This window comes from Schistocerca nitens, chromosome 11 (assembly GCF_023898315.1).
Source record: "Schistocerca nitens isolate TAMUIC-IGC-003100 chromosome 11, iqSchNite1.1, whole genome shotgun sequence".
NCBI lineage: Eukaryota > Metazoa > Arthropoda > Insecta > Orthoptera > Acrididae > Schistocerca > Schistocerca nitens.
The window spans coordinates 155,851,641-155,864,725 of NC_064624.1; the positions used below are offsets into that span (position 1 = coordinate 155,851,641).

Consider the following 13,085-nt stretch of genomic DNA (forward strand, 5'->3'; position numbering starts at 1 on the left):
TAAGTGCACGTTTACGAGTTTCACGAGCTTATAGAATTTGCAGTCGGCTTTAAGACCTATTTCCGTTGAAGTTTCTTTAATTCAGCTTGTAGATACTATAGATACTATAAATAAGCGTCCTCTCGAAACTGTGTGCAACAGGCAGAAGCATTCTTAATGTTAATGTTAATGCTGTCACTACTGCTACAGAGTTGAACCCACCGAGCAAATGTTTCAGGAATTCGAGGGAACTTATGACAAGTAATACTACTGCATTTTAGTCTTCTGATTACAGTTTCCACACACAGTGATAGGACAATTCGGCATTATTAATGTCAAACATAATGAACAAACTCGAAAGAAGACAAAAGTAAACAGCAACAACATGAAACTTAATCGCTTCAACACGTAACAGTGCGCGCAAACTGCGCAGTGCTTCTCGACGGTGACGCATTGTGCAGATCGGAGCAGTTCTGCGCAGACACTATGGGCCCTCCCTGAGGCAAGTTCTCCACAGTACGATGAGAAGACAGACCTTTTGAAATAAGCAATGTTGGAAAATACTTCTAATAAATAATGGAAAGGAGCGCCGCAGCAAAATTTTGCGCTTTCTCCGCTGTGCGCAATTTTGGCTGTAGCAGCTGGCTCGTTCTGTAATAGGGAGCCGTGATGAGCCAATATTCATAACTAGGTTTTGTGCTGAAAACTGTCCGTCTATAGCAGACGTTACAACATAGTGTCACAAAATATTCTGTTGCATAATTTTGCATACAGCTGCAACTGGCCGCAGTAACATGCATTGCAATTAATGATATCTACTTTATCCTCATTTCATAGCGAATGAATAAAAACGTCGACCAGTGACATAAGGATCAATAATCTGCTTGAATAGGTTTACACAAGTAATTGCTCCTTAATTCAGCTCATGCCGATTCATAGAATGATTTTAGGTTCGGTTTGTTTGTTATGAAGCATGTGTGTATCGTTGCTAATGACTGAGTTGGGGTCAGCGCATTTAACTAATTCGTTTTCCGAGTCTTGTACATTGGCTAATGCTCGCTTTTATGTTGTTCTAGCCTCTAACAGAGACAGTGTGCGGTTTTGATTGATGATTTGTGAGTAATTCCAACCTACTACAATGAAGAGAACATTAATGTTGTTGAATGGAATATCAATTTTGTTGTACAATGCCAACAGTAATACGCTGATACCAGCTTCATTTGCCTCTTCCTTAGAGTTCTGTCAGGTCACAAAATGCTTTTATCCCCTATATTGCGCAAGACTTAACGAGGTAAAGCCGTTTCTGTAATATAAGGGCCAAACGGTAATACTACAGAAGTCTTCCGTTTAAATTAACTACTCGTTTCTACACAGTATAGATAAAGATGACAGACCAGTTTTTACCGACTATGAGTAAAATGCCAGGATGGTTTAGTAAAACTGTCTCTACGAAGCAACTGTGTCCCCTAAAAGAAAAGCCATATAAGAGGTAGCAGGGGCAAGTTTTATAAAGAAATGTCGTTTTCTTTTCCGTTGAGGGCGGATTGTTCGAAGAATATGAAAATTTGAATATAATAAGGTACTTGTGAAGGGATGGGTACATGGACATGCAAATCAGAAAAACGTTACATTGTGATTAAGAGGAAGATCTATTTCATCACATCACATAGAAACTGAAATCAATTAATACATGTTATCCATAGATATAAAATTCTTTTGCGCCCAGAACATCATGTGAGGAAAAGTCGGTGATTCCCCGAAAACCCATCAGATCTAATCATAATCATGTGATACATATGGTATTAAATATAACCGTTCTCATGAAATAAAAGAAATTAAAAGAGTTAACAGACGTGTTGGACAGACACAGTGGTTCATAAATAAGCAAACTGCAGACAGAAAATAAACACAGTAAAATATAATACATAGTAAGGTAAAATTAAACTTTAGCTTTGCAATAACAAAGTTATAGTCTGAATTTATTTATTTACCCCACGAAGTTTGGATGCTTTTGAGTCTTTTGCTGGATACATTTCGTTTGAAATCCAAAGTAGCTCCTTCTGCAGCCGTACTTTACAAAGCATTTCTAAGATATAGTTTCGATGCATTGAGCACGGATCAAGCTGAAGCCATTGAGGATACAAACGTTCATTGTCCCTCAGCATTGAATCCACAAGGCTGCAGTATACGCCAAACTCGTAATGGACAGTTTTGAACACGTCGTTGAACACTTTTAAATTAGATCTAACTACGGCAGTCAGATTTTCTGAAGGGGCTCTTAATTCGCCCAAGTCTCCCGCGGACGTTTCATAAGCTTTGTGAAGTATATAAGAGTTCATCCGCACTTTCCACAGTCTTGTTGCCTTTAAGCAGTTCCGACACACAAACGTCACAATTTAATTTTTTGACGCTGGATGACTCCCGTCACTCTAATTCAGCACCGTGCACAAGCTCACGTACTTCGTGTGCAGCTTCTTTCGAAACATGTTTTTCGCAGTCTCCATTCGTGCTAACGTTAATTGCCGAAGAGGTCACACAATCGTTGCCTTCCAGCACAGAATGGTCCTCATCGAGTTCACAGTTCGCCGAATCAACAGGTTGTATTAGTGATGCTACCACGATGTGCTGCAAGTTTATGCGGAATTCCTGGCAGCTGGGATTCCTGTTGAAACCTGATCGTTGGTGGATTACTGAAAATGCATTTTCTATGGGATCTTGGTTCACCCGCGATGTTGCTTTTCGTGTCATTCCAAAGTGTCAACAAAGCACGAATTGTGAGCCCAGGCTTCTTGCCGCTAAGGCCGGTATTACACTATCAAATTTCTTTGTCCAATATCTTTGTCAAAGATATTTGATAGTGTAATAGGGATCTTTGACAAATGTCGTCCAATATTTGATCAAATCTAGGCCGAGGCGGTATATTTGATCAAAGAAATCGCTTGTCTTCTGTTCACTGCAATGCGATATGTTACCACGCGGAGCGCCAGCATCGCTGGAGCGTTCTGTCATCTTTTGTGTTTGTAAACATGGCTGCTAAATACAATTGGTGTGTGGCGTCTACCACAAAATTAATTGAAATGTATGAAGCGGATGAGGCGCTTTACAATGTGAGGCACCCTGAATATAAAAATAGATTAAGAAGATTGGAGAGTTATAAAAATATAGCAGAGATTATCAGCCGTGACATACGGCCAGGATGTACGGCCGAGGATATAAAGAGGAAGATAAATGGCCTCCGTACTAGCTACTCGTACGAGAAAGCAAAAGTACGTATTGACATATTCATTTATATTTATTTATGCAAGTAAAGTTTACATGTCATACACATGATTAGCATTAATTTGTTCACTGCAGCGACTTGAAGCATACAATAATGTTTACGTAACCTACAAGTAGTTTAAATTATTTTCATTATTGATATTGCAGATGCATAAAAGCAAAAGTGGAGCCAGTGCGCAGGCGGCGTATACACCACAAGTGTACTGGTTTCAAATGCTGAAATTTCTAGACCAGTCAACAGAGGCCAACGAGAGTGTGTGCAATTTGGAGAGCACGGAAAGTGAAACTGGAAGTGAACATGCCACACCGACGTTTGAGGAAATGTTTGCGGTAGGTACATTTGTTTACATTTTACGTTACTAAATGTGATTATCTTGCCAGGGCACTTTCCCAGCGCCATTGTAAAATGTCTTAAAGTATTCCCTAACTGCTCTCCCGTGTACTGGACGTCCAGAAGCAGCTTGGCAAGCTATAGGTTCCATTTTCTGTAGGTCCTCAGTGCTTTTGTGTCTCAAGGTAAGTGCAGTCTCCTACTACGGCAGACACTGTTTCCTGACGAGTGTACAAGTGTTTTCTTCTCTCAGTTAACAAGTTGTAGTACAGTGTGCAGGCAGCCAGTGTTATTGTGGTAACTTTTTCAGGAGGCAGATTAATGGTAGTAAGAAAAATCCTGAAACGACTTGCAAGAATGCCAAATCTGCTCTCCACTAATCTTCTCCCTCGTGACAGTCGGTAATTGAAAACATTTTCTTCTTTTGTGATTCCTTTTAAGGAGTATGGCTTCATAATGTTATAACTCAGAGGAAAAGCGTCATCTGCCAGTACTACCATTGGAGTTGTAATGTTTGTGTTCCCAAGCTTCCTGCCTTCAGGAATGTTGAGCATAGATCGGTCAATGAGACACTCACGTAGTTTGCTTTTTGAAAACACTCCAGCATCACCAACACGCCCATTAGTTCCTACATCTACATACAAAAATTTGTAGGAAGCATCTACCATGGCAAATAAAATGATACTGTTGAAGGATTTATAATTGAAAAAGTGAGATCCACTAGCTTGTGGACATTTAATACGAATGTGCTTTCCGTCCGTTGCTCCTATAGTGTTATAACAGTTCCACTTCTTCTCGAAATCCTCTGCAATTTGCTCCCACTCTCCTCTGCTTGTGGGTACCTGTAAATAAATAAGATTTATGTATGTGCAAGGAAGTACGTAACTAATGGCTTTTATCTTTTATTTTATAGCATGAGATGCAAGAGCCTGTCGCATGTAGCGAGGCACAGCCACAGCCCCTGCGTCAAGAGCGGCCCCCCACTAAAAGGAGGAAAGTCACGCCAGACGTGGCAACTAACGTCATGGAGGAGGCCAGCAGGACACTTGAGGCTATGGCTGATGCTGCCAGAACCATGCCTGTCCATGAAGACCGCTACAGTACCCTTGGCGCCCACATCGCAGCAGAATATGCACAGTCTGCAGCGGACATTAATGGACAGGTGGGATTTGCTGCATGCGACAGCTCGTGCACAACCGTCCACCTCTGGATACATCCAGGCTGCCTTGCAGCAGGCTGGAATAGAGGATGAAGATTCCATTCCATAAATATATATGTGTGTATAATTTTTGTATCTCTCCAATCTTCTTAATCTATTTTTATAATCAGGGTGCCTCACATTGTAAAGTGTCTCATCCGCTTCATACATCTCTATTAATTTTGTGGTATCACATATCTCATTTGCCATGTAAATAAAATTAAATAAATAAAATAATAATTTATCTTCATGAACATAAAGTGTATCGAACAGTTATTTACCTTCAGACAATGGTCCTTTAGTGCTTTATAAATTGCTTCACACGTTTCAGGTATTATTTTACTTAATGTGCATTGTGGAATTCGAGTGCTGTACTGTAAGCTAGAGTAACTTTCTCCTGTAGCAAGGAATCGTAGTGTTACAGTGAGCCTGTCTTCTGCAGATATAGCAGTTCTTAGGTGAGTATTGTGTTTTGAGATATGAGGAATCATTTCACTGAGAACATACTGAAAAGTATGCTCATCCATTCGCAAGAAATTGATGTATGACTTGACGTCTTCCACTATTAGCTCACGTAACAAGTTTTGCTGAATGCTTTTTTCGTCTCGTCGTGAAACCCACGGCTTCACCCAGGTACGTTTCCTTTTTTCCCCCCGCTTCTGTATCGCATGTGCACACACAGCAATTGTGGCACAAGCAGCAGCTGCTGCGGTTAATAACAATTTGTTTTTGTCAGCCATCTTGAACTTTGACGAAAACTTTGATGACAGTGTAATACCCCTTCTAGCGCTACGTCAAAGATCTTTGTCAAATATATTGGACGGAATATTGGATCACATCTTTGATCAAATCTTTGACAAAGAAATTTGATAGTGTAATACCGGCCTAACGAAGTGGTTGCTTTTCGTGACATCATTTGCAATAGCGACTGCGCGAATTGACGGTACCTCGTACGGAAAGCAAGAGTAGCTGATGCTACTGAGGACTCGGCCGCGAGCATTTCCGACAACTTCTTGGGCTCTTATTCTTGACGCATTCAGACAGGCAAGGGTGCTGTCGATTGTTGCATACGAATGCGAAATACCTGCATTGTGCGTTTCCGCAAAGTGATTTTTACGCCAAAGTTGCGATCGTCCTACAAGTTGTGTCAGATGTGGAGCTCAGAGCGTAGCAGTTTCCGTGGTGTAGCGGTTATCACGTCTGCCTAACACGCAGAAGGTCCCCGGTTCGATTCCGGGCGGAAACACTTTTTCGTCGCACTCAAAGAAGACACTTGCTACAATCTCTACTGTGACCATTTAAATCACTTTCAAACGTCCCACCATCAGGGTGCAGATGGCTCAAATGATACATGAAACTCTTTCAGAACCGGCTACTTGGTTTTTGTGCTTACCTGGAGGGCTGGAAATGCGCGGAACAGCCGTCGGCATGGTAGTTGCCACACGTTTGCACAAAACGCAAGGGCTCGTCCGGGATTTGAACCCGGGACCTCCTGCACCCGAAGCAGGAATCATACCCCTAGACCAACGAGCCTGTTCGTAGCGGCTAAGCGCTGCACATGACTGACGCCTCCGTTCTTGGTATCACCATGAAGAACTGCTGCTCACCCAGCGTCCTCCCTGGCTGTTGCGGTTTGATTGTTTTTATCGATGTCTTTTACTATAGCAACTTCTAGAATCGGACGGAGCTCGTAGCCGATGCCCTTGCTTAAGCAGGAAAAATCTGTTGCCACTACGTAAAACATGGAGGAATCTCACAGTGTTTCTGCGGAGGGTTAACGACCCTCCATGTTTGTAACCAATCCAGGGAGTCCTGTAGATAATCCTCTAACCAACTTTTTTGAGTGCTCAGAGCACAGGCGAAGGGTTTCGAATCAGAGGGTCTTGCTATTCATTGCGTCGAACAAATTGTCAGTCTTGCCAGATAGAAAGCTGTATTCACCGCTGTTTTCCTTTGAAGCTCCGACGTGGAATACGCTGATAGAATAGTGGCCGAGACGGAACGACTGAACACCTGTGTTGCAAGTCGAACACTCATTTTTTCAAAATTATTTGAACTGACGTGTTTGTGACACAGAGCAGCACATTCTTGCCTTGCCGCCATTCCTATCTAGTTGATACTTTTGACAATCTCTTGACAAGACACAATATCATTCGAATCAGTTTGGATATCTCTCTCCAGCAAACGGTTTCGAATGCTTTTCAGATGTCACACACCGTACATAACGTATAAAACATTGTTGCGATAATTAAAGAAAATTTTTTTTCAGTTGTAACACCGAGATCACGCACTAATGAACGGTTATTGGACCCTTGGTCACAAACAATGCAACAAACCTTCAAGCCAACAGTACAAAGTTTCTCTAATACAACGAATAGCAACTGTTTCATTACATCAGATTTGGTCTGTTTACAAGACGTAAAATAGGCAACAGGTAATTTCCATTTTTGCCGCAGCCCACGAACAAGGAACATGAGAGACTGTGTTGCCACCTTAGACGTACGTCTGAGGCTGCCAAAATCTTCATAGTCCCCAATGACATCATACTTTGCGCAGTAGCTGAGACACTTACTCGCACTCGTTTCGTCGAACACCAATACACAATCTCGGCAACTTTCGTCCATTGTCTTCACTTTTTCTACAAGATGTTCGAATAGTTTAGTTTCTGTGCCCGCTATAATATCCATTTCACTGACCCACTTCTGAATAATTTTTTTCGAAGGCAGTTTCATTCCAACTTCTCTTCTTAAGTGGTCATATGCGGCAGGGCTTTTATAAAATAAGCTCGACGACAGTTGTCTCTCCTCTTCCGTCCTAGGAGTGAAAGGCCTGAAAACAATAAATGCGACCGTTTAATTCAGTTATTAAGAAAGTTGACGATAGTTAATGTACAGGGCTATTACAAATGATTGAAGCGATTTCATAAATTCACTGTAGCTCCATTCATGACATATGGTCACGGCACACTACAGATACGTAGAAAAACTCAAAGTTTTGTTCGGCTGAAGCCGCACTTCAGGTTTCTGCCGCCAGAGCGCTCGAGAGCGCAGTGAGACAAAATGGCGACAGGACCCGAGAAAGCGTATGTCGTGCTTGAAATGCACTCACATCAGTCAGTCATAACAGTGCAACGACACTTCAGGACGAAGTTCAACAAAGATCCACCAACTGCTAACTCCATTCGGCGATGGTATGCGCAGTTTAAAGCTTCTGGATGCCTCTGTAAGGGGAAATCAACGGGTCGGCCTGCAGTGAGCGAAGAAACGGTTGAACGCGTGCGGGCAAGTTTCACGCGTAGCCCGCGGAAGTCGACGAATAAAGCAAGCAGGGAGATAAACGTACCACAGCCGACGGTTTGGAAAATCTTACGGAAAAGGCTAAAGCAGAAGCCTTACCGTTTACAATTGCTACAAGCCCTGACACCCGATGACAAAGTCAAACGCTTTGAATTTTCGGCGCGGTTGCAACAGCTCGTGGAATAGGATGCGTTCAGTGCGAAACTTGTTTTCAGTGATGAAGCAACATTTTTTCTTAATCGTTAAGTGAACAGACACAATGTGCGAATCTGGGCGGTAGAGAATCCTCACGCATTCGTGCAGCAAATTCGCAATTCACCAAAAGTTAACGTGTTTTGTGCAATCTCACGGTTTAAAGTTTACGGCCCCTTTTTCTTCTGCGAAAAAAAACGTTACAGGACACGTGTATCTGGACATGCTGGAAAATTGGCTCGTGCCACAACTGGAGACCGACAGCGCCGACTTCATCTTTCAACAGGATGGTGCTCCACCGCACTTCCGTCATGATGTTCGGCATTTCTTAAACAGGAGATTGGAAAACCGATGGATCGGTCGTGGTGGAGATCACGATCTGCAATTCGTGTCATGGCCTCCACGCTCTCCCGACTTAACCCCATGCGATTTCTTTGTGTGGGGTTATGTGAAAGATTCAGTGTTTAAACCTCCTCTACCAAGAAACGTGCCAGAACTGCGAGCTCGCATCAACGATGCTTTCTAACTCATTGACGGGGACATGCTGCGCCGAGTGTGGGAGGAACTTGATTATCGGCTCGATGTCTGACGAATCACTAAAGGGACACATATCGAACATTTGTGAATGCCTAAAAAAACTTTTTGAGTTTTTGTATGTGTGTGCAAAGCATTGTGAAAATATCTCAAATAATAAAGTTATTGTAGAGCTGTGAAATCGCTTCAATCATTTGTAATAACCCTGTATTTGACGTCATCGGAGGACGTTACTTACTTGTGTAGCAGCTGCATACCAAATAATGTTCCACATTTTGGAGACATATGCTTAACAGCCTCTGTTGCCACAGCTTTTAGATCAGGCTTCTTCATGGCAAGATGTCACATTCTCCACAGTTTTTTTCCTCTGCTTTGCCAATTTTAACTTTTGCTCGTTAATTCTTTGTGTCAGCTGTCGTTTTCATGGTGTTAAATCTGTTGGCACCGACGTATCTGGCGAACTGTGGACTGGCTCACGGGCGGGTGGCGAACAGCTTCCTTGTTGGTGCATTTCGTAAACGCTGTGTTGTCTTCGTTTTCTACGTCTGCAGCCTCTTCCAGAGGTTCTGGATTTGGCAAGGCGTTAAATACTTGTTTTGTTTTCAACTCATTCGTAAAAGAATTGTCAGTGAAGTGAAGAGCACATAGGAATTTATTACGCACCTGACTCTGCTGCAAGTCAAACAATGAATAGTTTCCACAACGCAGAATCCACTCTTGACACCTGTAACGTAAAGGCGAATTAGTAAAGCGAAATCGCATCTGGCTAATTAAATGAAACTGAGACATTAATAGATGAAAGTGCTTGGAAATTACGGTGTCTAGGTATGTGGTTATTCATCAGCAGCTTACAAGGGAACCTCCCCATCGCACCCCCCTCAGATTTAGCTATAAGTTGGAAGAATGGATAGGCCTTGAAAAACTGAACACAGATCAATCGAGAAAACAGGCTCTAAATGGCTCTGAGCACTATGGAACTTAACATCTGTGGTCATCAGTCCCCTAGAACTTAGAACTACTTAAACCTAACTAACCTAAGGACATCACACACATCCATGTCCGAGGCAGGATTCGAACCTGCCACCGTAGCAGCCGCGCGGTTCCGGACTGCGCGCCTAGAACCGCTAGACCACCGCGGCCGGCCGAGAAAACAGGAAGAAGTTATGTGGTACTATGAAAAAATAAGCAAAATATACAAACTGAGTAGTCCATTTGGAAGATATGTAACTTTAAGGGCCGTACACAGTCAGGAGCGCCGTGGTCCTGTGGTTAGAGTGAGCAGTTTTGGAGCGAGAGGTCCTTGGTTTAAGTCTTCCCTGGAGTGCAAATTTTAATTTTTTGTTTTCAGACAATTATTATCTGTCCGTCTGTCCGCCCGATGCGATAACTTTTTTGTGAGTGATAATCACATCCACAAGAAAACCTAAATCGGGCAAGGTAGAAGAATCTTTTTACCCATTCACTAAGTGTACAAGTTAGGTGTGTCGACAACATATTACTGTCATGTGACGCACATGCCGTCACCGGTATCGTATAGAATATATCAGACGTGTTTTCCTGTGGAGGAATCGGTTGACCTATGAGCTTGCGATCAAATGTTTTCGGTTCCCATTGGAGAGGCACGTCCTTTCGTCTACTAATCGCACGGTTTTGCGGTGCGGTCGCAAAACACAGACACTAAACTTACTACAGTGAACAGAGACGTCAATGAACGAACGGAGAGATCATAACTTTGCGAAAATAAAGAAAGTAAATTTTTCGCTCGAGGGACGATTTGAACCAAGGACCTCTCGTTCCGCAGCTGCTCACGCTAACCACGGGACCACGGCGCTCCTGACTGTGTACGACCCTTAAAGTTGCATATCTTCCAAATGGACTACTCAGTTTGTATATTTTGCTTATTTTTTCATAGTACCACATAACTTCTTCCTGTTTTCTCGGCCGGCCGCGGTGGTCTAGCGGTTCTAGGCGCGCAGTCCGGAACCGCGCGGCTGCTACGGTGGCAGGTTCGAATCCTGCCTCGGACATGGATGTGTGTGATGTCCTTAGGTTAGTTAAGTTTAAGTAGTTCTAAGTTCTAGGGGACTGATGACCACAGATGTTAAGTTCCATAGTGCTCAGAGCCATGTAGAGCCTGTTTTCTCGATTGATCTGTGTTCAGTTTTTCAAGGCCTATCCACTCTTCCAACTTATAGCTAAATCTGAGGGGGGTGCGATGGGGAGGTTCCCTTGTTAGTAACTACATTTCACTTTTTAATGCTCTGTAAGAGAAACAGCAGATGCACCGATGTTTTTAAAGAACATCGCTTTGCTGTAAGCAAGGAAAATATTTTTTTCGAAATGGGGGACTGAAATAAAGTTCCCTTCAGGTAGTAAGTACAGAAACTGTTGGGGAAGAAACAACGGGACAGTATGTTAGTGCATGGACGTGAAAGCAAATGAAGTTGAACGATAAATGAAAAATTTATGGCTCTCGAATAACACATTATCATACAGGACCCACGAGGAATGTGCAAAAAAAGGACGAAGCATGAAATGCTAAACGTTTCGCTAAATTTATAAATGCTGTTCACAGTATCTAATTGGACCTGGACTTACAAGGGGAGGCCGCCAATTGTGAAATTCAGATTCGATTCATACTGCGCATAATAAAAGCTCATGGCCAGAGGTGTAATGTGGCAAAGCAGCAATGTGCGAGAAAATCGACAGTTAAAAGAAACCGTTGCGGTGAAATACTCTCTACGATTAATAATTTTCGACAGCGTCGTGGCGCAGCGGTAAGCGCTCGGATTCGTAATCCAAAGGTCGCTGGATCGAATCTCGCGCCATGCAACTTTTTTTTTTAGTATTTGTTTTTTGTAATTCAAATGTGTATACACACACACACACACACACACACACACACACACACACACACACACACACATATATATATATATATATATATATATATATATATATATATATATATAAAATTCCCGGCAATCAGTTGCAACAATTATGCATATAATAAGTTGTTGAAAGTCGTTTCTCGTGGAAAAACTGGCGACTTCGAACATCATTATGTTCTCCGCAAACAAAGTTGTATTTCACAAATGTTATTAACTGTCTTCATAATGTTAACCACGTATAGTTAATGGAAGACGTAGAAACGATATTCCGAAACGAATACGTACAGCGTAAGTCAAACGTTCGAATTAGAACAGAGACCCCACGAACACAAATTTGCTGTGGCAGGTATGAAATATAAACTCCGTTACTCGCTCGTAACACTCGAAGGACAGATGTTGAATGGGCCGAAACGAGCCGCCGCATAACAGCGTAGTTGCCTGCTAACTTCGAAAGAAGGTAGATGCGGTCCCTAGCGCAACTTATAACATCGTCGAAAATCAGTGCGGACGGGAGAGCTTTGGTACACCCTGTTAAACAAACGGAAAAATGGAGGCGGTACAATTGGAGAGCAATCCAGCGATTTGCCTTCACCAACATTCATAAGCAATTGGCTCTGAGCACTATGGGACTTAACATCTGTGGTCATCAGTCCCCATAAGCAATTCATTAATACTTTATATATATATATATATATATATATATATATATATATATATATATATATATTTGAATTACAAAAAACTAATTAAAAAAATTGCAAGGCGTGAGATTCGATCCGGCGACCTTCGGATTACTAACCCGAGCGCTTACCGCTGCGCCACGACGCTGTAGAGAAATATTGATTGTAGAGAGTATTTCACCGCAACGGTTTCTTTTAACTGTCGATTTTCTCGACAACGGCTGAGAAGTGCATCTTGGTGCTTTGCCACATTACACCTCTGACCACGAGCTTTTACTATGCGCAATATGAATCGAATCTGAATTTCACAATTGGCGGCCTCCCCTTGTTAGACGTAACATATAAAATAATACCTAGGAGCGACAATTACAGGACGAGTACACGGAATTATGCAAGTTTTGTAGGGGTTATTAATAATGGGACGCATTGGTTCGTTGATAGCGTGCAAAAGACTGCAGCTTGTCTGCAAAACAAAGAATTTTCAGAACTTTTACGAAACATTATCTAGAAAATTGCTTGAATACTCTACAAATCACTTAATTGATGGCACAGGATACTCTTGCTTCTACCATTATAGTCTCCTTCCATTCGATTAAGAAGTAGTTCAGGGGAAGCACGACTGTTTATATGGCATTCTATGTAACGTAATTATATCCTCATGATCCCTACACGAAAGATATGGAGGCAACAAGATATTTTCAGATT

At 42.2% G+C, this 13,085-nt stretch overlaps 1 protein-coding gene and 2 non-coding genes across 3 annotated transcripts; 1 reads left to right on the plus strand and 2 right to left on the minus strand.

The window, feature by feature from the left end:
• Positions 1–1,646: 1,646 nt before the first annotated feature.
• LOC126213562 (uncharacterized) lies at positions 1,647–9,528 on the minus strand. The gene is made up of 3 exons (XM_049941400.1): positions 9,048–9,528; positions 7,360–7,616; positions 1,647–4,431 (listed from the first exon to the last, which is right to left on the minus strand). The coding sequence occupies exons 1-3, from the start codon at positions 9,140–9,142 to the stop codon at positions 4,364–4,366; spliced, it is 420 nt and encodes a 139-aa protein (XP_049797357.1). The 5' UTR covers positions 9,143–9,528; the 3' UTR covers positions 1,647–4,363.
• On the plus strand, positions 5,961–6,033 carry Trnav-aac (transfer RNA valine (anticodon AAC)). Its single transcript has one exon. It is a non-coding gene; the product is annotated as a tRNA-Val (tRNA).
• Positions 6,249–6,320, minus strand: Trnap-cgg (transfer RNA proline (anticodon CGG)). Its single transcript has one exon. It is a non-coding gene; the product is annotated as a tRNA-Pro (tRNA).
• Positions 9,529–13,085: the final 3,557 nt, after the last annotated feature.